This window comes from Lontra canadensis, unplaced genomic scaffold (assembly GCF_010015895.1).
Source record: "Lontra canadensis isolate GAN:19392208 unplaced genomic scaffold, GSC_riverotter_1.0 scaffold134, whole genome shotgun sequence".
Lineage (NCBI taxonomy): Eukaryota > Metazoa > Chordata > Mammalia > Carnivora > Mustelidae > Lontra > Lontra canadensis.
Genome location: NW_022631128.1, coordinates 1,007,230 through 1,032,412, shown reverse-complemented (window position 1 = coordinate 1,032,412; position 25,183 = coordinate 1,007,230). Strand labels below are relative to the sequence as shown.

Here is a 25,183-nt window from a genome sequence, read left to right as displayed (position 1 = left end):
GAAGAACAACAGAAATGGTAAGTATCTTGGTAAAGATAATAGACTATTATTTTCCTCTTGAGTTCAGCAAAACATGCTTGACGGTTGAAAGCAAAAATATTAACCTTGATGGGGCACCTGGCCAGCTCAGTCAGTAGAGTATGCAACTCTTGACCTCAGGATTATAAGTTTGAGTCCCATGTTGGGTATAGATATTACTTAAAAAGAAAATATTTTTAAAATGTAGCCTTGATGAATTTTCAATGGATTTCAGTAGATTTTCAAGGGATAAAGAGAGACATGATACTGAAAAAAGTCAATTCACCAAAAGACATAACAATTTTAAAGGTGTATGCACCTAACAACAGAGTTCCAAAATACACAGATCCAAAACTGTCAGAACTGAATAGAGCAACAGACAAATCCAAAATTATAGTTAGAAACTTTAACAACCCTTCTACATTAATGGATAAAACTAGAAGACAGCAGCTCAGGAAAGATCTAGAAGAACTGAATACCACCAACAACAAACTGAATCTGACATTTATAAAACACTCCATTCATAAAAGCAGAATGCACATTTTTCTCAGATATAAATCTAACAAAATATGTGCAAGACCTATATACTGAGATCTACAAAATGCTGATGAAAAAAGTCTTTGAAGACCTAAAGAGTTGGAAAGATGCACTGGATTGGAAGATTCAAAATAGTAAAGATGCCAGTTCTCTTCAAATTGTTCTACAGATTTAAAGCAACTTTGGTTAAAATTACAGCATGATTCGGGTGCCTGTGGGGCTCAGTCAGTTAAGTGTCTGACTCTTGATTTCTGCTCAGGTCATGATCTCAGGGTCGTGAGCTGAAGCCCCATACTGGGCTCTGTGCTGGGTCATGGAGCCTGCTTCAGATTCTCTCTCCCCCTCTCCCTCTACCCCCCACCCCTCAGGTTGGCTCATGTGTGCATGCACTGCACACTCTAAAAAAATAATATGATTTTTAAATGTAGATAGAGTTAAGCTGACTCTAAAACTTATATGGAAGGCCAAAGGAACTAGAATAGCTAATTTTAAAAATATTTTATTTATTTGACTGGCGGAACACAAGTAGCCAGAGTGGCAGGCAGAGGGAGAAGCAGACTTCTCATTGAGCAAGGAGCCTGATGCGGGGCTCAAACCCAGGACCCTGGGATTATGACCTGAGCTGGAGGCAGATGCTTAACCAACTGAGCCACCCAGCCACCCCTAGCCAAGACAGTTTTGGAAAAGGACAAAATTGGAGAAATCGCACTACCCAGTTTTTTTTTTAAAGATTTTATTTATTCATTTGACAGAGAGATCACAAAGAGGCAGAGAGGCAGGCAGAGAGAGAGGGAGGAAGCAGGCTCCCTGCTGAGCAGAGAGCCCGATGTGGGGCTCGATCCCAGGACCCTGAGACCATGACCCAAGCTGAAGGCAGAGGCCTTAACCCACTGAGCCACCCAGGTGCCCCTCACACTACCCAGTTTTAAAGCTAATTAATAGTGACAGAAATCAGATCAGTGTTTTCCTGAGGATGAAGGCAGACATACAGAGGCACCAAAGGAAAGGATTACCAAGAGACACAGGGCAAGTCTTGGGGTGGTGTTGGTTTCCTTAATGTATATATGTCAAATTTATCAAATTGTACACTTGAAATACGTGTAGGTCAATTATGATTCAATAAAGCTATTTTTAAAAAGATTTTATTTATTTGAAAGAGATCGAATGAGCATGAATCGGGGGGAGTGGCAGAGGGAGAGGGACAAGCAGGCTCCCCACTGAGCAGGGAGCCCAATGTAGGGCTTGATCCCAGGACCCTGGGATCATGACCTGAGCTGAAACCAGAGACTTCACTGACTGAGCCACCCAGATGCCCCTCAGTAAAGCTATTTTTTAAAAAGTATTCTAGTAAGTGATATATGGCTTCTGCATTTATTAGGTGGCAGTTGGAGTCATGGATTTTGCCAGTGTTTAATTCTTATCCTCCAGTAATATTTTAGCTTGCAAAAAATAGCATGTAGGAATAATGTGAAGGTAGGTTAGCACTGCAGTGTATTTTTTAAGTTTATGATGAAAATAAAAAGGAACATAATCATAGTAAGTCATTACTAAGACATTATTTATTAGTTTTTTGAACCTTCAGGTATAGTAAGTATGGAATGCGCAACAGACATGGTTCCCCCGTCCCCTTCTAGCAATTTGCAAAGAATCAAGAGGCTGGTTGACATCTGATCAGTTCTCTATATTTCTATAATACCTTTGCAGAAGGCATTTTAGTATGTTATCAAAATGACCTGTAACCCCTTAAAATGTTTTACCTTTTAAAAATTGTAAAAAAAAATTAACCCTATTAATAGTATCATTTCTTTAATTTTTTGTAACTAGATTGAAATTTCAGCTCTAGAATTTTCTATGTGTCTTCAAAAGTTCTTCCAGTAGGAAAGAAGGCCTGCCACTCATCCTGCATAGGGATAGGGAGGAATTCCTTTGACCCCCAGGCCAGTGATCTGTTAAAAAAAGAAAAGAGAAAAACTTTGCTAAAAGGTAGTTCACAAGTATTTTTCAAAAGCATTTTTATGATTTATAATAATATACTTAGCCACCAATTATCCTCGTTTTATTTCCTATCTTAAAAAGGAATTACTTGATTAGGGCAGGTTCAACTCAAATTATCACACTGATAATAATCCAACTAGCAACCATCTGCCATTAATTTGGATTTTTTAAGCTTTGATTTATTTATTTATCTGACAGAGAGAGAGAGAGACAGCAAGAGAGAGGGAACACACGCAGGGGGAGTGGGAGAGGGAGAAGCAGGCTTCCCACTGAGCAGGCAGCCCACTGGGGGGGTCTGGATCCCAGGACCCTGGGATCATGACCTAAGCCGAAGGCAGATGCTGAACGACTGAGCCACCAGGCGCCCCAATTAACTTGGATTTACAAGTGAATTTATTTCTACCATCTTCCTATTTCTTTTCTTTTTTCAAAGATTTTATTTGTCGGAGAGCGAGGGAGTGAGCACAAGCAGGGGGAGTGGCAGGGAGAGGGAGAAACAGGCTTCCTGCTCAGCAGGATCAATGTGGGGCTCGATCCTAGGACCCTGGGATCATGACCTGAGCCAAAGACAGATGCTTAACCGACTGAGTCACTCAGGCATACTGCAAAGCAGGCTAAACACATTATCTTGGATTTACAGTCTAGGAAATCTAAATGAAATGTTTTTAAAAATCTAGCATGATGAGCTTAAAATATGGGTGGCTTGGTTAAGCATCTGCCTTTGGCTCAGGTCACGATCTCAGGGTCTTGAGATCAAGCCCCAGGTCAGGATTTTCTCTCTCCCCCTCTGCCCTTCCTGCCCAACTTGTATGTGCACATACACACACACATACGTGCTCTCTCTCCCTAAAAAAAATGCTGAACAGAATTATGTTTTTGAAGTATGAAAAAGCACTAATCGGGTCGCCTGGGTGGCTCAGTCAATTGGGTGTCTGCTTTTGGCTCAGGTTATGATCCCTGGGGGGGATCCAGCCCTGCATCAGGCTCCCTGCTCAGTGGGGAGTCTGCTTCTCCTTCTCCCTTTACCCCTCTCCCTGCTCATGCTCACACTCTCTCTCGTCGTCTCAAATAAATAAAATTAAAAAAAGAAAAAGCAGTAATCACTCAGTTACATAGCCAAGGATCTCCCACCTCACCCTCAAAATAAAAGAAAGAGCCAGATCACCTTGAAGATCCCACCAGCTTCAGGCTGCTGCAGAAGACCCTCGGGATCCATTCCGTCCCGGGCACAGGTCACATACATTTCAGAGTAGTCCTTCCCTCCGAAGCAGCACGAGGTTGTTTTAACAACAGGCAACTTCACAGTTTGGAGTCTTTTCCCTAGATCACCAAATATTGTATTGCAAGCCCGGCTCTAGCAAATTTCCAACCTGCACAACCATTCGGGACCCCTTGCAGAAGATCAGCGATATTCAAAAAGCACTGTGGAGATCATTTAACCAACCCTCCCGGACAATCTGTTTTGGCCAAAAAGACTTACCTCCACAGGAAAAGAAGTTCTGACTCTAAGTTTGGGGCGCTATCTTGGGCCTTTATTTTCAAAGTTATCCTACTGAGACCTCTGAATGTATCTCTAGATAACGTTATTAGTAACGAAGCTCCTCTAGCCGATAGTGTCTCATTTTTTCTAGACATGGCAGGGATTTTTTTTTTTTAATTTGCTGCAGGCCTACCTGTCTCAGGGTCTAAACGAATCACTCTCCCTCCATTGTAACAGGCCACCCAGAGCTTCCCCTCCGCATCGATACACATCCCATCTGGAATTTGCTCTTCTTTCTCCAGCTTGTAAATACTTCTGCGGTTGGCTAGGGTTAGAAAAACAAACAAACACACACACACACACACACAGAACAAAACAACAGGCCACTCAACACTGAGCATCAGACCAGGAGCTCTCCAGCTGGCTGTAAATCCTCATCACTTTTGCTGATCCGGGGTCTGGCATGCGGGATGGTTCAGAAGAATTCCTAACTCTAAAACCAAAAATGTCCAGGGCACGTGGGTGGCTCTGTCGCTTCAGCATCTGCCTTTGGCTCAGGTCATGATCCCGGGGTTCTGGGATCAAGCCCCGCCTTGGGCTCTCTGCTCCTGCTTCTCCTTCTCCCTCTGTCTGCCGCTCCCCATGCTTGTGCTCTCTCAGATAAAGAAATAAAATCTTTCAAAAAATTAAAAAAAAAATAAAACAAAGATGTCCAGAAACATGAGTGGGCACTCCTCAACTAAGAATTTTTTACCACATGATTTGGGGGTGATTACACTCCCTTTAGTTTGGGTACAGACGTATTTGTCTAAGCGGGAAAGAAGGAAGTAGAATTCTTTTTTTAAGATTTTATTTATGTATTTGAGAGAGAGAGAGCGAGAGAGCGAGCACAAGCAGGGGGAGCAGCAGGCAGAGGGAGAAGCAGGCTCCCCGCTGAGCAGGGAGCCCGACGCGGGGTTGGATCCCAGGACCCTGGGATCATGACCTGAGCTGAAGGCAGACGCTTAACAACTGAGCCACCCAGGCACCCCTAGAATTCTTAATAAAACAACAGTAGTTCTTTTTGAGGTTGAGATGAACGGAAACCCTGCACACCCCGCTCGGAGACATTTCGGTCTGTGGTTAGACCTTTGCTGTTTTCCTTATAAAAATGCCGACTTTGATTAACTCCAAGATCTAGAAGGCCACTTAATAGTACCATGTGAACGGTTCCTACGCAAAAACTAGTAAGACATGCGCGTTCTGTTTCTGTCTGACCAAATGTTCCAAAATCATCCTATCAAAACATAGTATTAAAGAGCTTATTTCTGAAAGGAGGGGGGTTCTGGAGCCCACTGGCTGGCCTGAAAGGGGGGAATCACAGTATACAAATAAACAAACAAACCCCCAAAACTCCATCAAACCCCAGAGGAATTTTACACTACAAAATCCAGGTCATTGTAGTAACTGCATCGAGGTAGAGTGAAAAAAAAAATTGTTAAACCCATGTGTCAGTAAAAATGGGTAAAAACAGTCATAAAAAAGGCACTCTGTATTTCGAAGCAAAACATCTGTACTGAAATAACCTGTCTCTCATTAAATCTACACGCGAGGCTTGTGATTCCCCCCCGCCCCCAAGTCATTTTTATTACTGTGTTTGCTCTGGCGGTTAGGCACCTTTCACGGAACAGTTTCAAGTGCTCCCTCCTAAATTCTTCTCAAGAATATCTTCCCTCCCAGTTTCCAACTACAGCTCATGTCGAACCCACTGACAGAATTGAAAACTCGGCAGTTACTGTTTAAAATCTTCTGTTTGGGAAGATTATTAATTCGTCTCTGAGTAGTTCCCTCTGGTTAACTCAAGGACACAGGAGTAATTGCAACCCCCCAACCTTAGCTTTCCGTTCCTTTTTCTCATTCTGTTGTGCATTATCTGCCGATAGGCGCCTCTAGTAGGACAGGATCCATTGCACGGCGAGTCCCTTTTGAGGGACGGTGGCAAGAAGCGGGGGAAGGATCTATCCCTATTTTGCCAGCGGTGGCCAGAGTCAGGTGTGCCGAGGGCGCTGGTTTGATTGGCAGCCTAGTCGAGTCTGGACAATTATGACTCTATTGGAATTATCACATCCGCCACCTCCTTCATTTGACAAGTAAGGGCCTTTCCATGCGAGTCGAGGAAGAAGAGGCAGCTTCCCAACTAACCACATATGAAAAAAAATCCCAGCAGTAATAAGAAGAATAACGCAAAAGTACGTACAGATCTTTCCTGTCTGTAGGTCATAGTCAAAGGCATCCACTGAGTAGGACAGGCTGTCGATGTAATAGAAGATTTTGTGGTCCAGGGACCAATCCAAACCATTGGAGATGTCCACCTGGTCAAAATACTTTTCCACGTGGTGGTCAGGAAAGAGGGAGTACAGGGACCCCTGGTGCCGCTCCAGAACCGCGGGGGCTGTCTCCTCGGCCATGGTGCCTACAATACCCCAAAAGCACTGAGTTTAGCTGCATAGCACCTTGTCCCATGCCCTACAGCATCTTTTATGACCAGGGTTCCTTTCCCATCATGAAGTCAAGGAAACTAGGGACAACTGGGTGGCTCAGTCGGTTAAGCATCTGCCTTCGGCTCAGGTCATGATCCCAGTATCCTGGTCACATCGCCTCCCTGCTCAGCGGGGAGCCCGTTTCTCCCTCTGCCCCTCCCCCCTGCTTGTTCTCTCTCCCTCTCATTTTCTCTCTCTGTCAAAATAAATACATAAAATATTTTAAAAAAAATAAAAACTATTCTATTCAAGGAAACTATTCTGCAATCCCAATCTGGGTCCTATATATATATAAAAAAAAAAAGACAACTGCCTTGCTTATGATGCCAATGAAAATTACACCAACAGGTCTGGTTCCCGATAAGGAGTCCATTTCCACCAAGCCCACTTTCTCCCACTGAGCGCAACTGTACAATCTGGACAAAACACCCAGTGGGCTATTTGAGAAACTCCGACAAGTAAAAATATCGGGCAGCTAAGGGAAGACCAGCGGAATTTGCAGTGCCGCCTAACTGGTGGCGAGTTCTTCATTTTATCCTCCAGTATGTCCCAGCTTGACCTCAATGCAGCCTCCAACTTGGAAGCGAGCACCGTGGTGAAGACAGAGAGCCAAGAGAAACCCTCTCGATCTGGCTCAAGGAGCAAATGAGGAAACTTCTGACGCTCGGAGAGTGGAAGAAATGCCCTGGTTCTTTTCCACTCCTTTCTCCAGTCTGCACGCTCTGCAGCAAGGGTAGTGACGGCAGAGTGGCGGGTACAAGGAAAGTGCAGGAATCAAGACTCAGGGGAAGGGGATATTGCTCTCCTACTGGAGCTCCAAAAGGGCAGAACCAAACACTGCTGCTTTTATGCTCGCGCTCTCTCTCTCTCTCTCTCTCTGCCCTGCTGCTACTTGGCTCTGAAGAGAGCACTGTCCTAGAGATGGGTGGGTTCCGGCTGGAGGAATGACAAGGACAGCTCCAGGAAAATAGAAAGTACCTAGAGACAGTCAAGAGGGACGTTGTTCAGGAATGCAATTCCGTAAGGTTGTTTATGATCTCCTGGGCTCATCTTTTACTTGTACGCGCAGGACTCTGGTTTTAATTAGCATACCAAAGATTGAGAATGCAGCTGTGGTTGGAACTCCTAAGTCTCAGGGTGGCCACTGAGTGGCCCACATGGGGGCCAGATCTTAATGGCAGCTCAGAGAGAGCAGGCTAGAGCTTTTCTGGTAAACCTTCTGAACCTAAGCATATACAGATCGCTCATGAGGACAAATGTATCAACATTCTCCGCAGGATTTAAAGACCCAGGGTCTCAAAATAATAGTCACAAAGTCACAAATACTATCCAATATGACTTGGCAATGCAAAGAAGTCAAAACACAACAAATAAAAATTTTAGAACTGAAAAAGAAAATAACCGAAATAGAGAAACCACCTGGATGGATTTTGCTAGCAGGCTAGAGATGACAAAGGAGAAGAGTTAGTGTAGTGGATGACAGGTCAATAGAGATTATCCAGGGGCGCTTGGCTGGCTCAGTGAGTAGAGCACGTGATTCTTGATCTTGCGGTTGTGAGTTTGAGCCCCATGCTGGGCCTAGAGATTACTTTAAAAAAACCTAAAATCTTAAAATATATAAAAAAGGAAATGATCCAATGTGGACAACATTGCAGAAAACTATGGATTCAATCAAGCCGAGCAAGCCCCAAACAGGAGATAATCCCAAAGAAATCTCTACCCAGACACATCAAAATCAAAATTCTGAAACCAAAGTCAAATAGCAATCCCTAAGAAAGAAAGAAAAATGACATATGACATATAGAAGAATAATGATTTCAATAACTGTTGATATTTTACGAGGAGCCACGGAGGTCAGAAGGAAGTGATGTGCTTTTTTTTCTTTTTCTTAAGTAGGTTCCTTGCCCAGCGCAGGGCCCAGCAGGGGGCCTCGAACTCATGACCCTGAGATCAAGACCTGAGCTGAGATCAAGAGTCAAGACATGTAATGGACTGAGCCACCCAGACGCCCTGGAAGGCACACATTTTTCATTTGCTGAAAGAGGAAAAAAACTGTCAGACTAGTATTCTATATTCAGTGAAAATATCTTTCAAGAATGAAGGTGAAATAAAGATATTCTCATATGAAGTAAAACTGGGAGAATTCACAGCCAGCAGACCTGCTCTAACAGAATTGCTAAAGGGAAGGGAAATGATACCAAAAGGAAGCTTGGAACATCAGAATGAAGGAAGAACAACAGAAACAGTAAATATAATAGGGTGTTCTTCTCCTTTAAGTTCCTGAAAATATTTCTTTTCTTTTGTTACAGATTCCGTTTTTTTAAGATTTTTTATTTTTAAGTAATCTCTATACCCAACGTGGGGCTTGAACTCACAACCCCAAGATCAAGAGTCGCACACTCCACCAACTGAGCCAGCCAGACGCCCCAGTTCTTTAAAATATTTCTGATGGTTAAAAGCAAAAATTACATTTTCTCAGGGGATTTATATGTGTGTCTATAAAGGGAACTATAGCATAAAGAAGTGTTCATCAAAGTGGTAAAACTTGGTTCTAGACAGACTGCAAAAAGTTAACTGTGTATTTTGCAATCCCTTCAGAAACCCTTAAAAAACTACATAGAGAGATACAGCGAAAGATCACCATGAGTAAATTAAAATCGAATTCTAAAAGAAGGTTCACTCAACCCAAAAGGAGGCAGGAAAGGGGAAATGGGAGGAACAAAAAATACAGGGAGAAAGAAGAGAAAACAAATAACAAAATGGTAGATCTAAGTCAAAGCATATTAATAATTACACTAAATACACTAAATGTAAAGAACCTAAATACATTAATTAAGTTATTGTTAAGATGAATTTTTTAAAAGCCCAGCTATTTGCTGGTTATAAGAAACTCATTTCAGATAAAGGGATACAGATCGTATAAAAGTGAAAGGATGGGAAAAGCTATACCACGCAAATATTGATTAAAATATTAGCTGGAGGGGCTATGTTAACATCAGACAAAATATACTTAGAGCAAAGACAATTATCAGGGATACATAGAGGTCCTACATATCACGAAAATGGTCAATTCACCAAGGAGACATAGCAATCCTAAATTCGTACGTGCTTACCAACAGAGCTTCAAAATACACAAAGCCAAAATCAGAACTGAAAAGAGAAATAGACAAGTCCATAATTACAGCTGGAGATGTCAGTATCCTTCTCTCAGTAACAGATACAAGTATATAGAAAAATCAGCAAAGAAACAAAACTGAACAGCCTCAACCAATCTAAGTGACATTTACCAAACACTCCACTCAACAGCGGCAGAGCACACGTTCTTCTCAAGTGCACCATAGGATAGTCCCTTAGACTTGAGTGTGATCTTGGGGGACAGAGCAGAGTTTGACTGTGATGAAGAAATTGGGAAGCTCATCTAGTATACCAAGTTCCATTTGAAATAAGAATGAGTTAAAAGAAAATGGACAGAAGTTGGGAAGCTTGAATAGCAAGCAGGACAGGGTAAATCCTCCCTCCCAGGGGAGAAGGATTTCACGCAGCAGTTTCCAGCTATAGGGCAATTGGGTTTGTTTTACTAATATTCCGTGCCCCACCCCCGGTCCGCCTCACAGAAAGAGATGCCTGGAACATGCATGTGAATTCTGCACTCTTGGAAAGGGTTCTACCTCAGTGGGAAAGAACATGCCAGATCCCCGGCTTGTATGTCACTATCTAGTAGTGGACACAGTAGTGGATGTGGTGACACCTTCAGGATTCTTCTTCTTAAAAAAGATTTTATTTATTTATTTGACAGAGAAGAGAGACAGCAAGAAAGGATACACAAGCAGGGGGAGTGGGAGAGGGAGAAGCAGGCTCCCTGCTGAGCAGAGAGCCTGGTATGGGACTCGATCTCAGGATCCCGGGATCATGACCTGAGCCAAAGGCAGATGCTTAACCACTGAGCCACCCGGCGCCTCACCTTCAGGATTTGACCCACCACCTCAATACTCCATCACTCCATCAAATGACCCTACCCTTTTCTGGTCCAGGGACACCTCCTAGCACTTGCTGAAAGCTAGGAACTCTCTAGAAAAAGGTTCTCAGGTGCTTCTGGCAGATGCTCATGACCAGTCTGCACACCCACAATTTTCCCTACAATTTTAAGAGGTCCCCTCAGGGCACAAGTTAAGAACTGGGGACTCCAGGCTAAGGACTCAGGCTTCTGAGGACACCTTTATCTTGTCTCACAAAGTGCCACAGAACTGTCAACTACAGCCATGAGGGAGAGAGAAAATCAATTTCAATAGCAGGTGGTATATCCGATCATATTTCCTTATCTTGCAGAAATTAGTGGCAGAAGGGCTTCCAACAGATTCTCATCTTGAATCTTTCAACCTGTCCTGAACTAGATCTGTGGTTGTGTCAAGCCCAGGAAGATGGGAAGCAAGTCATAGCCGGTTGCTCAGACCTCTCGTACCTTCCATGCAGAAAGCGGACGGAGCCACCGCAGCAAGGTTTGAGGGGATGGGGTGGGGAGGTGGACATAGCAGGGATTGGAATCAATTCTGGCTAACTTGTTATGAGGGGAAGTAAATGAAAACATACATGAAATGCATTATTTAATTGGAAACTAGAGTTAACCTTTACAGAAAGCTGGACGTAAGCCATTCTCCAACCATCACAGTCAGCATTGGTTCAAGCAAGAATCATCAACAAATGTAAAACCCAAAGGAGACGTTTTGATAGGGACCCGGACATTTGGTCAGTCTTAAAGTATCTCCCCCCGTGTTGTGGGGAGCCTCCAAGATGGCCGCAAATGATCCCTGCCTCCCAGTGTTCACATCCTTTGGATACAGTCCCTTCTATCACCGTGTGACCAAAGCACGACATTCTGTCACTTCTGAGATTGGTTATATATAGTAAGACTGTAGCCTCTGTCTTGGGTGTCCTCATTCTCTCTCTCTCTCATCACTCGCCCTGGGGGAAGCCATGTTCTGAGCAGCCCTACAGAGAGGCCCAGGTGGTAAGACTTCCGGAAGCCTCCTGCCAGCCCCATGTGAGTGAGCTTGGATGTGAATCCTCCAGGCCGCTTCAGAGACACCAGCCCCCTTCTGAGGCTACAACCTCCGCCAACATCTTGACGGCAACTTCATGATACAGCCTTGAACTAGAACCATCTGGCTAAGCCCCACCCAGATTCTTAACCTTCAGTAACGATGTTTGTAATTTTAACAAACACTTTAAAAATGTTTGTTATTTTAAGCCACTGAATTTCAGGGTAATTTGTTACACAGCAACAGGTAACTAATAAACCCCACAACATGTTCATAAATTGCAATTAAAAATAGTAACTATGGGGGTGCCTGGGTGGCTCAGTCAGTTAAGTCTTTGACTCTTGCTTTCACCTCAGGTCGTGATCTCAGGGTCATAAGATCAAGCCCTGCCTGGGGCTCGCGCTCAGGGCGGAGCTCCTCTGCCCCTCTGCTCCCCCTTCTATCTAAAATAAATAAATAAAATCTTTGAAAAAATATAACGATGCAGTAGAGAAAGCGGAGAAAACCTTAACCAGGTGATCCAAACTAATAGCACCCATGAGGGAAATGGTGTCCAGGCGCGACACCTGGAGAAAGACAGCGTGTCACCTCCACAGTATTCTAGCGACAAATGTACGGCATCGATCTAATCACAAGGAAACATCAGACAAACACAAAAAGAAGAGGAACATGAGGGATGTTCTATTAAAAAAGGGGGGGGGGAGTTGTGTGGGACTGTATTCTTCAAAAACAGCGGTGTCATAAAAAAACAAGAAAGGCTATGCTGTGTCCCAGACGAGAGGTTTAAAGAGACATGTCAACTAAATGGCAATACGTAATCCTAGAATGGGTCCCGCACTGGAGTGGGGAGAATGCTGTAAAGGACAGTATTTGGTTCATGGACAAAACTGGAGTACAGATAGGACATCAGTTAAAACCGTAATAATGCTGAACTTCTTTCAGTTGGTAACTGTACTGTGGTCATTTTTCTTGGGAAGAACAGGTCTTTTTTCTTGGAAAATTCCCACAGAAGTATCTTTCAGGGTTAAGACATGTGATATATGCAACTTACTTCCAAATGATTCTAGAGAAAAGCCGTGTTTATATACAGAGAGAGCACACAAATAGGACAAAACGTTGACGATAGGTGGATCTAGGTAAAGGGCAGATGGGTGTTGTTCATACTATTTTTACTTTTCTTTCCCTGTAAATTTGAAATTATTTCCAATTAAAAAATCGCCAGCAACCACGAAACCTCTATCTGAAAGTTCATTTAGGGGGTCCTGGGAAGCTTAGTGGGTTAAGCATCTGCCTTCAGCTCAGGTCATGATCCCAGGGTCCTGGGATCGAGCCCCGCATGGGGCTCTCTGTTCAATGGGGAGTCTGCTTCTCCCTCTCCCTCTGCCTGCTGCTCCCCCTACCTGTGCTCTCTGTGTCAAATAAATAAATAGAATCTTTTAAAAAAAGAAAATTTAAAAAGTCTTTAAAGTAACAAAAAATTAAAAATTTAAGAAAATAAAGCTCATTTAAACTACAAAAGTACCATGCACATTTTGGTCTCTGCCAGAGATGGAAACTTTTGAAAGGGATATTCTGAAATTTTTCTCATGGGATTAAAACATTTTTACATTATTTTAAATGTGATTCATTACCTTTAGCAATGAAATTTTAATAGACTTTATTTATTTCTTTAGTTTTTACATTTCCGTTAAGGAAACGCTACCCCCAGTGTGGGACTTGAACTCACCACCCCAAGATCGTGAGTCACATGCTCTGCTGACTGAGCCAGGCAGGTGCCCCTTGGGATTTTTGTTTTGTTTTGTGAAAAGCTACTCAAGTAATAATAAAGGAAGAACCCAAGACGCATTATGAGTAACATTTTCCCAGGACAACTGCGAGACTTAGCCCAAGTCCGGCTTTTTCCCCCAAGCTCGGTCCATAGGGGCTGGAGATCAACCGCACCTGCGAAGTATCTCCCAGCGGGATCCACCTTCCCATCATTGAACCTATTGTTCCTCTTGTCTTCATCTACTGAGGCCAGGGCAACTGCTGAGTGATCTTCCCAGTTCAAAGCACAGAACTTTGTCCCAACAGTGGCCACATAGCCTCCTCCCTGGCGAAGGGCCACGGAGCTGACGGGGGCATCTGCAGAAGCAAAAGCAGCAGTCAGAGGGCGGGAAGGGGGCCAGTGGCCACGCAGCACCCCGCGGGCACCCCGCCACCTGGCATCTTGCTTGGAGCAGATTCCAGCTCTTTTGACAATGCGAGTGCCCTCTCCCTTCTGTGGAAAGCCGAAGGCTCCAGAACCAAGTCTATTTGTTGATTAGTATCCTTGGGCAGCAGAGACAGAAACGTGAATGAAACCCAACTCTTCTGGAAGCTTCCAGCCACCATACATTGGGGCAGGCGCCACATCAAACAAAGGTTGGGGTGGGGGTGGGGGTCCTTGACTGAGGTGGGGGGGGGACAGGAGCTCCCAGGGTAGCTATCACGGACCAAGGGATGCTTGATTCACCTGTTCTCCAGGAAATTCAGAGACACAAACCAGGCTTAGTTCCGCCAACTAGGTTTCCTGACATCTCTCCCTCCCTCTCATTCAGGACTTGTCTTTTTTAAGGGGCCCCATCTTATGTATTAAACTGAAAGTTGTGGGATGCCTGGGTGGCTCAGTTGGTTAAGTGTCTGCCTTCGGCTCAGGTCATGATCCCAGGATTCTGGCACCGACTCCTACATCAGGCTCTCTGCTCAGCAGAGAGCCTGCTTCTCCCCCAACCCTGACAAATAAATAAATAAATAAATAAAATCTTTCAAAATTAATTTATTTTGAAAACATTTTTTAAAAAAGATTTTATTTATTTATTTAAGAGCGAGCGAGTGGAGGAGGAGCAGAGGGAGACTCCCAGGTGAGCGCCAAGCCCAGCCTGGGGCTCAATCCCGGGGCTCTGAGATCCTGACCTGAGCAGGTAGCTTAACGGACTGAGCCACCCAGGCACCCCTAGGAAACATTTTCCCCCGCCCCCCCCCCCCTGGGGCTCTGAACCCCTCTGGTCCTAGTCACTTTGCCTCTAGTCACACTCACATCCCTGGGTGAATTAAAAAGTTGTTCCCTCTTATTTAAAAAAAAAAAAAGTTTGAGGTCAGCAGCTCTGCAATAAGACTGTCCTAAAGTCACAGGATTTCCTGGTTATCTCTTCCCATTAACACAAAACAAGAAGCTTCCTTATCTCTAATCAAGCTCTGACGCTTGGGCCATAGAATGAGAAACCCTTCCTCTGGGAATCACGTGGCCCTCAACAGAATCACGGTCAAATGCCCTTGGAATTTGTCCTGAATCTTATTTTGTACAGTGAACAGGTAGTCCTGCTTGATGCTTTCCAAGTCTGAAAGCTCTTCTTTTTACATTCAAAGAAGGGCTCTGCCTGCTCTTTCCTTTTCTTTTCTTTTGCCCATTAAGGTCTTGGCCCAACCCAAGGCGGACAGCCTTTGCTGGGGTCGCCAACGTTTAAAGCCTGGATCTGAAGATGTTAAGGAAAGAGCCTACCGTGCCTGTGCCTCGTCAGCAGCACCAAATGGGGACTCTTGCCCCCCACCCACAGCCGAAGAGGAAAGTACTGACCACCCAAAATTTATTCCTGGGTCCAAGTGGGAGGACACAGAGTGTGGCTAGAGACAGCATGGCATTCCAGAAGTTTTAAAGCACATCCAGTAGCTTCAATAAGAAGTTCCCTGGGGAATGACACATCAGGTGACCGCGTGTCCCCAGGGAAATGATGGCTGTCTGGGCAGAGCAGGGTGGGGTTTTGGGGGGGGGGCCTTCTTCCTTACCCAGGGTCACTTGCTGCACACGCTTGCTGAGCGAATCCCACCGGCAAACCTTCTTTGCAGGAATATCTACAAAGAGCAGCGAACTGGACGCCTCCTCCCACACGGGAGACTCCCCACACCGGCAATTCTCCCGCAAAACACACTCGATCTTAATGGAAGACATTGTCAACGGGGAGCTGTCTGGAAGTAGCAAGAGAGGACAGAAAATGTAATCTCGTGGAGCAAATTCAGCAAAACACATCTGGCTTAAGGCCCTGGGAAGATCCCAATACAGACCGAGTTTTTCTCAGAAACTGGAAAAACACGTTCTCTCAATCAGGACAAAATAGGCACGGTGGCAAAAAGAGACTTATAGGACAGTGAAGAGCGAGCTGAAAGTCCATAATGTGAAATATCTTCTGATCCACTTACCCAGGCGTATTTTCAAGCTATCTTTTAAAAAGACAGGAAAAATCCCACAACACCCCAGCATCCATACCTTGATTGCCGGTGACCCTCAGAGAGCTCGCTGCTCGCGGGAGGGAAGGCGGCCCTTTATGCCTGTGCCCTAGCCCCCGAAGGTGCAGGTGCCTGTGGGGGTGGGCGGGCAGTTCCCTCATTGGTGGCCCCTCCCCGCCTGCAGGTCACCAGCTCCCGCTGCCCTCCCCCATCCCCTGAGGGTGCCGATTCCCTCCCCCTCAGCCCGCTCAAAGGCCAGAACTTTCCTACTCTGCATTTTTCTAAAGTGCCTTTCTAGAAATATGGTCATCAGGGATATACACTAAATTAGACCTAACACCCATTTGTCAGCTTGGCACAATGGAAGGGCTGGAGAAGAGGACCCGGTCTGGGTGCCACTGGAGGTACTGACGGCCCCTTGGCTAGTTCTTGCCGCCCAGGGCAGGCACCTTGCCAGTTTGGCAAGGAGACTTGAACTCCACAGGCAGGAACATTCTATGCTGGGAGTTTAGGCCAGAGTGTGACCAGCGAGCAGGGAGAAGAGAAAGAAAAATGATCAGAGAAGGAAAAAACAAAACAAAACATTACCTAAGAAACCCCGTGGGAGAGGAAAACGAGGCAACTTTTCAGGGTCTCCTCTCTCTTTCCCAAACTCTGCCCAGATGCTGCCCCAAATCGTCTGCCTCATCACCCTTCTCCCTTTCTCGTTGGGAGTGGGTGGGCTCACCCACGGATGGGCGAATTCATGACGCGGGGGGCGGGGAGGGGGAGGAAAATAATCTCTGGTTTTATATTCCTTTCGAGAAATTAATTTTTTTTTCTAAGAAACACAACTCAAATCTTAAATCCCGATGCCAGGATTTGGAAGCCTCGCTGGCTGTTAACAATTTGGCACAGGCTCCAAAGGCCTTCATGTTATCGATCTGAGATAAGGCACAGGATCAGATCAGAAGCGGGACTTATCCCAATAGCGACTTTTAACCCGAGCCAGGGGCCCGCCCTGCAGTCGTCCCTCCCTGCTGCGGCTTCCGAGCCCGGCGGCAGGGCAGCGGGGCGCCGGCACGCGGCGGCAGGTGCCCGCGCAGCACCCGCGGTACCTGTGCGGCGGGGTGGCCTCGGCACAGTTGGGTGGCCCCGCTGCAGCCTCGGGCGACTGCGAGGCCCCGGGAAGCTGAAGGTTGAGCCCGCCTTGTTCCTGGCCGGGCCGAGTGGAGCGCGCGCGGGGCCCGGGTCCTCGGGTGGGCAAGGGGGGTAGGGGGCGAGCGGTGTCCTTCCAGCCCGCCCCAGCGATTTTCGATCGTCTGTGGCCAGACCTTTCCTCTCGGGAGAGCGGGCGGAGAGGCCGGTCGGTCCCCGGCACTCACCGGGCGGGTGACTTCCAGGAGACGCAAAGGTCAGGCAGCGGAGCGGAAGGGCTGGGCAGGGGACGAGGCCGCTGGGCAGGTGGGTGGCAGCGGCCTGGAGCGGCGGGCTGGGGACTGCAACCCCCAACGCTGTCCCCCTCCTCCGTGGCTCCCGGAAGAATCTTACAAAGCCTCCCGGGACAGGGGGGCGGGGAAGAGGCTTGGAGCCCGGTGAATCTAAGCCTCGGAGTTTGGACGGAGCGCTAAAGTTTATCTCTTACTTAAACAAGAAAAAAATTGTTAAAATGGCTAACAGAGATTGGGGTCGAGGGTCCGGTTAAACACAAGCAGGTCAAAAAGTAAAGAACAAAGCGGTTAAATAAATCCACCCTTTTCCTAGCGGGAGAAAGAAAGACTGCTGGCTCGAGGCCAGCTTTTGTAAAGCGTTTTTTTGTTTTTTTGTTTGTTTCTTTGTTTCTTTGTGTGTGTGTGTGTGTGTGTGTGTGTGTGTGTGTGTGTGTGTGTTTTGTTTGTTTGTTTGCTTGCTTGTTTTCGGTGGGGGAAGAGGAAAGGTTTTATTTGATTGGGTTTAAAAAATCAAATGGAATAAATGATCCTAAGCTTTCTTTGAAAGTGGACCTCACCATCCAAATTTAAAACATTTCAAAAAATGAAGGGAGGGAGGTAAACAGGAGGGCGTTTGCCGCTGGGAGTTGGGAGCGGGGGGGGGGGGGGGGGGGGGGGGGGCTAACCATGAAGGGGTTCAGGCAATTTTCTGGGGGTGATGGAGGCTATCTGGATGGACACCTGAGTTGCACAGAACTATGTACTGTCCAAAGTCATCTGGTGGGACACTTGAGATTTGTGCATTTTTTTGTATGCGTTGAATCCAAGGTCAGTGCTACCTCATCATCATTACCATTTTAATTTTTTACATAGGCTCCATGCCCAGCGTGGGTCTCAGACTCATGACCCTGAGATCAAGAGTTGCCCGCGTTATCGACTGAGTCAGCCAGGGCCCTCGTGCTATCTCATTATTGATCTCTCTCTATGGAGCACGCATTCCTGGCCTTCTGCACAATCCTGAAACCTACACTCAAATCACAATCACTGGCATTCCAGCTCCCTGAAATTCACTAAGGAGGAGGGGCCGCAGATTAAATGCTTCAAAGGCAGGAGGCTCTAAAGCAGGCGGGAGACGTTTGGAGCAATCTCAGCTCAAAGTTTCAGCTTAGTTAATTTAGGGTAATGGGCACTCATGGCCTCAGTCATTTTGCTTTCACCCTGGGAGATGTTTAAGACAACTGCTCTCCCATGGCCCCATTTACAGATGGGAAAACATGAGCCTGCAAAGTGAGGAGACTCCCAAAGTCGCTGGTCAAGCTGGGAGAAATCCGGCAAATAGACCAAACTTTCAGTAGAGAAGTAAGAGCTTGGGGGGGCTCCTGGGTGGTGCACTTGGCTGAGTTTTGACTCTTGGTTTCAGCTCAGGTCATGATATCTGCGTCCTGGGATTGAGCCTCTTGGCAGGTTCCCTACTCAGTGTGGAGTCTGCTTCTCCCTCTTCTCTGCCCCTCCCCGACCCCACTTGCGCTTTCTTTCTCTCTCTAAAATAAAATAAAATAAAGAAATCAGAACTTGAAGGACACTTTCTTGGGTGGGGCAAAGAGCAGGACTGCGATCTCCGGAGGCTTCTCTGGGGTTCTGTTGGGTCCTCTTCCCATCACGTGGCTTCTTCTGCTTCCTTAATGCTGACAACCCCCCCAAATTGTATCTTGTCCCAGGCTTCTCCCCCAAACTATAGCCCTGTAGTTCAGATGCTCTAGTCAACCACACCACCGAGCTCTCCCAGAGAGATCACTTTATTCTCCACGAACCTGGAGAGCGAGACCATGGTCCCACCAATAGACTGCATAAGAAGTCCCCATTTCTTGCCCAGATTGTTGTCAGCTCCCTGGAGGGCTTGTCTCCCCCCTTTGGATCTGCTGCCAAAATGCCCCCCTACATGGTGAGTCCCACAGGGCAGGGATGCCTCTCATTCCCTCACTCATGGTGCTGACACAGGCTCAAACTCACAGCCCTGACATCAAGCCTCACACGCCCTACCAGCTGAGCCAGCCAGGCACTCCAATATATTTATTTTTCTTGAATGGTTTGAGAGTAAGGTGCAGATGTGATGCTCTGTTACATCTGAAGACTTTGGTATGCGTGTCCTGGAAAAAAAAAAAAAAAGGACATTCTCTTCTATAACCACAGCACAATTATCAAGATCGGCGGGTTAACACGGATACAATATTACCTAGCTGAATTTCATTGATTGTCCCACGGATGTCCCTTCTAACAAAAGGAAAAAAAAAGGATTCCGTTCCTGAATCCAGTCCAGGGTAAAGCTTTGTGGTTAGCTGTGCTTATTCTCCTTTTAATCTGGAACAGCTCCTCGGCCTTTGTGCCGTGACATTGACATTTTGGGAGTTCAAAATGTAGAATGCTCCTTCATTTGGGATTACTTGTTTTTTCCTCATGGTTAATTCCGGTTATGCCTTTTTGGCAATACTGCAAAAGTGAAGCTGTATCCTCTGTAGCATCTGGAGGCAAATGATGTCAATTTCTTCAATGTGGTCACAGTATGTTCTTATTGAATCTTGATAAAATATAACTTAATCATACCCAAGAGCCTATAAATCCCCTCAAACTTGCTAGTAGTACCTTCTTGACTTCAGTGATGGTCTAGCCATGTCCTCTTTCTGCTTCTTGTGTCTGAACTTGCTACTCCTTCTGCCTGGAATACTTTACTCCTCCCACTAACCCAATCCCTACCTCTGCACTGGGCTCACTCCTACTGAAGCCCAGTATCCCGTCCACCAGAAAGCCTTCACTGATCCCTCTGGCTCTCACCTGTCACCCTTACAGCGTCCTGTCTTTATGTTTTATTACGATATTCACCACATTGGCTGAGAACTGTTGGTCTGTCTGTCTCTCCTGCTACATCGTGAACTCTCAGGTTAAGTCTTGGATCTTTTCTTATGATATAAACCCCTTCGTCCAAAGATCAGTCCAACAAATCTGGGTTTGTGGATTCCTCGCAAGAAGGGAGAACTCCCACCATGGGGGAATCGTGGGATATCTTGGTTAGAAGGTGTTAGAAAGAAACTCTTAACAGGACTGGGCTTTGTAGTAGGTGACTCTGGGGTGAGTGCAAGCATTGGAGGCTGTCAGGAAGTGGGGGCAGTTCTATGACTGGAGATCTTCATTCTTACGAAGGTGAGGAGAATGGAGCGACTGCTAAAGAAGCAGCACCCATTCGTATGAGCTACAAGAGAGTGATGTTGAGTCCTCTGGGGGACTTGGATGACGTTTCTGTCTTGCTCTGTCACGGACACGGAGTGCTTTTGTCTGCTGTTGGCGATCTGTGAAATTGTTCATGTTCAACAGGAGAACGCCAAGGTCTTGCTGTGAGTTCCAGGCCAGCTCGTGGATGTCAGGGGCTGCATTTCTTTCTCACTCCCGTCTTTCGTCCAAGATCAGTTGAAGTCAGGCCCCAGGCTCAGAGAAAGCTGGCTGTCCTGTTCCTTTGGCCGCAGGGTGAGTTCTTGAATCCCCTGACGTGACAGGGGCTTCACAGTGGCATCTAAGACACTGGGCAGTATGCATTGGCCAAAGGCTCCACGGGCAGTTACCAAGAAACAAGATGATGATTAGTCCTCGTAATAGACCCTGGAGACAGACCAAACTCAGGCCATGGACACATGTCTCAAAGCCCAGCTGGTCTCGAACCAGATGGCTTTTTCTTTTAGGCTGATCAGAAAAATTGTTCTACGTGGGGGCGCCTGGCCAGCTCAGTCAGAGGAGCATGCGACTCTTGAGCTTAAGGTGGTGAGTTCAAGCCCCACAGTGGATGTAGAGATGACTTAAATAAAGGAAAGCTTAAAAAAATTGGTCTTCTTGACCACCGTATTTATATAAGTGTAGCAAGAAGTGTTGGCTGAATCGTAAACTCTCCCGGGGCCTGGGTGGCTCAGTGGGTTAAAGCCTCTGCCTTCCGCTCAGGTCTTGATCCCAGGATCCTGGGATCGAGCCCCATATCGGGACTTTCTGCTCAGCTGGGAGCCTGCTTCCTCTTCTCTCTCTCTGCCTGCCTCTCTGCCTACTTGTAATCTCTGTCAAATAAATAAATAAAATCTTAAAAAGAAAACGTAAACTCTCCCTTGGGTAGACAGAAGGAAATCGAAGGTCATGAGATTGTTTCATGAGATTGTTCATGGCAACTCTGGCGTAATGAACGTAAACTGGCTTTGGGTGGGGGCGGGTCTTCTGGAGTAGAAACCGTGTCATTTCTGGCATCCAATAAGGTCAGAGTCAGGCTCTGGACCCCCTTTTTGCGACTGTGGGAACTGGCTCATAGGGCGTGCACGAAGACTCAGCTCGCCCTCCGGGGAGTTATCCACATTCACCCAGGCCTGCCTCTTCTGTTTGGGAAAACAGGGTCCACAGGAGGGGCGGTAGTTTCAAAAGTCTGAAAGTTTCTAAGACTTATCCCAAATATAGCAGATAAGTTCACGTGTGGCAGGTGCGTATAAGTGTGTTGCCCACATGGGTAATGGAATCGTAATGGGGCACAGACCCTAGGGGGAGTCTAAGTAAGTATCATTTGGCTTGAGCTGTTTATATGTCCCTCGAAATGTCCCCTCAGATAATCTCAGTTCCTGAGAACAGTGTCTCTGATGAGAACAGACTACCGTAGGCAAGGCACAAGCCCTCATTTGAGTTCCCATTCCTGGGGGGGCTAGCTTTTGCTGATTGTGACCTCGGCAGAAGCAGTCTGTTGATGTCAGGTCACTTGGTTGGTGACCAGAGTTTGGGATGGAAGCCGTGAGGGAAGCTTCAGAACCAGAAGTGACGTCTGAAAGGAAATGAACCTTCTTTAGAGTCCATTCAAAGAAAGAATGATTAAATTTTTGTCAGCAGTTAAAAGCAGGGCGGTAGCTCTGGTCTGAGAAAAACCTCTCACAGAGGGTCAAAAGTCACAGGATGAAGAGAAGGGAGAACCTACTGAGAAGCCTGTTAGTTACTGGGAAGTGTCGTCAGAGACACTTCGGGGCTGAAGCTGTCCCCTTCTGTAGCCAGCAGCTTCTGAAAGGTTCCTAGGAATCCCATTTAGCGTCCCAGTGGAATGGCCATCCAGTAGTCAGGATAAAGTGATGTGTATCTTCCAGGTTGGGAAACACGAACTTGAGCGTCAGGGCCTCAGAGTTTTATTGCTGTGTCAGGTGCTAACAGGGCCTGATAAGGTCATTTCCACTGTGGCTCAAGGGCAGTTTTGAGACAAAACCAGACCTTCTGCTTGGAGTCACGCAGAGGCTGCTCAGGTGGGTGTTTTAGAAATGCAGCTGGGACCTGTTGGCCATAAAGCTGGAGATGTGTGAGTCCCTTGCGGTAATTAGTCATATCAGCTTGTAATAGGCCAGAGCCTGGGATTGGAGATACTTTCTTTTTTTTTTTTAAGATTTTATTTGTTTATTTGACAGAGAGAGATCACAAGCAGAGAGGCAGGTGGGGGAGGTGGGAAACAGGCTCCCTACTGAGCAGGGAGCCCAATGCAGGGTTGGATCCCAGGACAATGAGACCATGACCTGAGCCGAAGGCAGAGGCTTAAGTCACTGAGCCCCCCAGGCACCCCTGGAAATACTTTCTGAATGCAGGGAGCAACCTGTTATTTACTTGCTAGGAAACAAACTGTGGCTCTCAGAGGGGACGGATCTCGTTGCCATCAAGGGAAACGGCAATACCACCATACCTCGGAAGTAGTGCAGGTTCGGGTCCGGACCATTGCAACAAAGTGAATTTTGCAACACAGTGAGTCAAATGAACTTTTTCGTGTCCCAATGTACATAAAAGTGATGCTTATTCTATACCGTAGTCTATGAAGTATGTGATAGCCTTGTCTCTGAACAAATGTACATGCCTTCATTTAAAAATGCTTTATGGCTAACACATGCTAATTATCATCTCAGCTTTCAGTGAGTTGTAGTCACTGAGCACAGATCCCTACAGGAAATATAATAGCAATGAAAGAATTTGGAATATTATGAGAATGACCAGAACGTGGCTCAGAGATGTGAAGCAAGCGTAATGCTGTTTGAAAAACATACAATGTGGGGTTTCCACAAACCTTCAGTTTGTTAAAAAAAAAAATGCAAGTAAAACAAGATATGCTTGGGCGCCTGGGTGGCTCATTCGGTTAAGCGTCTGCCTTTGGATCAGGTCATGATCTCAGGATTCCGGGATCGAGGCCATGCTTTGGGCTACCCGCTTAGCAGGAAATCTGCTTTTCCCTCTCCCTCTACCCCTCCTGTCCCCCAATTGTGGTCTCTCTCTCTCAAATAAATAAAGTCTTTAAAAAAACAAAAACCCGAAACCAAGGTATGTTTGTATGTTGGGCCATGGATGTTTAAGGGGTTTCTGAGAGCTGATAATTTGGACTTTAGAATTCCATTAGTTATTTACACTTCCTGAATTTATGCATAAGGACAGTGCCGTTCTAGAAAATAAGAGTAAAAAATTATGTTCTGTGGCTAGAGTTTTGCATCTGTTACTTAGAAACTGTCCAGGCATCCAAACATAACTTATCAATTAACTTAATCATGTATCAAACCTGTGGTTACCAGAGGGGAGGAGGGTGGGTGGGGGATGGGTGAAACAGGGGATGGGGATTAAGGAGCGAGCGTGTTCTGATGAGCACCAGGTGTTGTAGGAAGTGCTGAATCACCAAATTCTAAACCTGAGACTTATACTGTATGCTAACTGGTATTTACTTATTTTATTTTTTTAAAAATTTATTCATTTATTTGAGAGAGAAAGAGAGACTGAGAGCACAAGTGGGAGGGGCAGAGGGAGAGGGAGAGACAATCTTTTTTTTTTTTTTAAGATTTTATTTATCTAACAGGCAGAGACCACAAGTAGGCAGAGAGGCAGGCAGAGAGGGAGAGAGGAGGAAGCAGGCTCCCTGCTGAGCAGAGAGCCCTATGCGGGGCTCGATCCCACGACTCTGGGATCATGACCTGAGCTGAAGGCAGAGGCTTTAACCCACTGAGCCACCCAGGCGCCCCGAGGGAGAGACAATCTTAAGCAGACCCCACGCTGAGCAGGGAGACTGACTCCAGGTTTGATCTTACCACTCTGAGATCATGACCTGAGCCAAAATCAAGAAGCTGACACTTAGGGTCGCCTGGGTGGCTCAGATGGTCAAGTTCTTTCAGTACTTTAAAGACGTTACTCCAGAGACACACATGTGAACCACATGTTAAGCGGCTGCCTTCGGCTTGTGTCATGGTCTCTGGGGTCCGGGGATCAAGCCACCCCCGCATCGGGCTCCTGGCTCAGCGGGGAGCCTGCTTCTCCCTCTCCCTCTGCTGCTCGCTCTCTCACTCTCTCTGTCAAATAAATAAATAAATCTTTTAAAAAAATATCCAACGCTTAACCACCTGCACCACCCAGGTGCTCCAACAAACGGGAATTTAAATAAAAACTTGGGAAAGAAACCCTTAATCATTTACCCAAGGTCTTAAAAGTTAGGATCCAGAAATTTCAATTTCAGCTAACATGTTAAATCTTTGTGCTTCATAGCAATTTAAAAAGTTAATAAAATTAAACACTAAAAAAATCACTTCATTTTGTTGTTGATATATACATTTCACCCTTGAACAACACGGATTTGAACCGTGCGGGTTCACTTATACGTGACTTTCTTTTTTTGATAAATATAGTACTGTAAATGTATTTTCTCTTATGATTTTTCTTAATAACATTGTCTTTTCTCCAGCTTTAAGAATTCAGTATGTAATACATAGAACATTTAAAATACGTGTTAATCAGTAAGGCTTCTGGTCAATAGTAAGTTCTTAGTAGTTACGGTGTTGGGGAGTCAAAAGTTATATGTGGGTTTTTGTGGGGGGGGGTGGCCTAACCCCTGCATTGTTCAAGGGTCAACTGTACACACGCACACACACACACACA

At 45.9% G+C, this 25,183-nt stretch overlaps 1 protein-coding gene across 3 annotated transcripts; it reads right to left on the bottom strand.

Moving 5' to 3' along the window:
• Positions 1–2,291: 2,291 nt before the first annotated feature.
• On the bottom strand, positions 2,292–16,946 carry RGN (regucalcin). 3 transcript variants are annotated; one of them, XM_032842964.1, is made up of 7 exons: positions 16,925–16,946; positions 15,390–15,569; positions 13,527–13,709; positions 6,267–6,482; positions 4,224–4,355; positions 3,716–3,870; positions 2,292–2,501 (listed from the first exon to the last, which is right to left on the bottom strand). In XM_032842964.1, exons 2-7 carry the CDS (start codon positions 15,550–15,552, stop codon positions 2,451–2,453), a joined length of 900 nt encoding a protein of 299 aa, XP_032698855.1. In that variant the 5' UTR covers positions 15,553–15,569; positions 16,925–16,946; the 3' UTR covers positions 2,292–2,450. The 3 variants fall into 3 exon arrangements, with proteins under 3 accessions (XP_032698855.1, XP_032698853.1, XP_032698854.1); XM_032842962.1 differs by lacking the exon at positions 16,925–16,946 and adding an exon at positions 16,416–16,515; XM_032842963.1 differs by lacking the exon at positions 16,925–16,946 and adding an exon at positions 15,868–15,926.
• Positions 16,947–25,183: the final 8,237 nt, after the last annotated feature.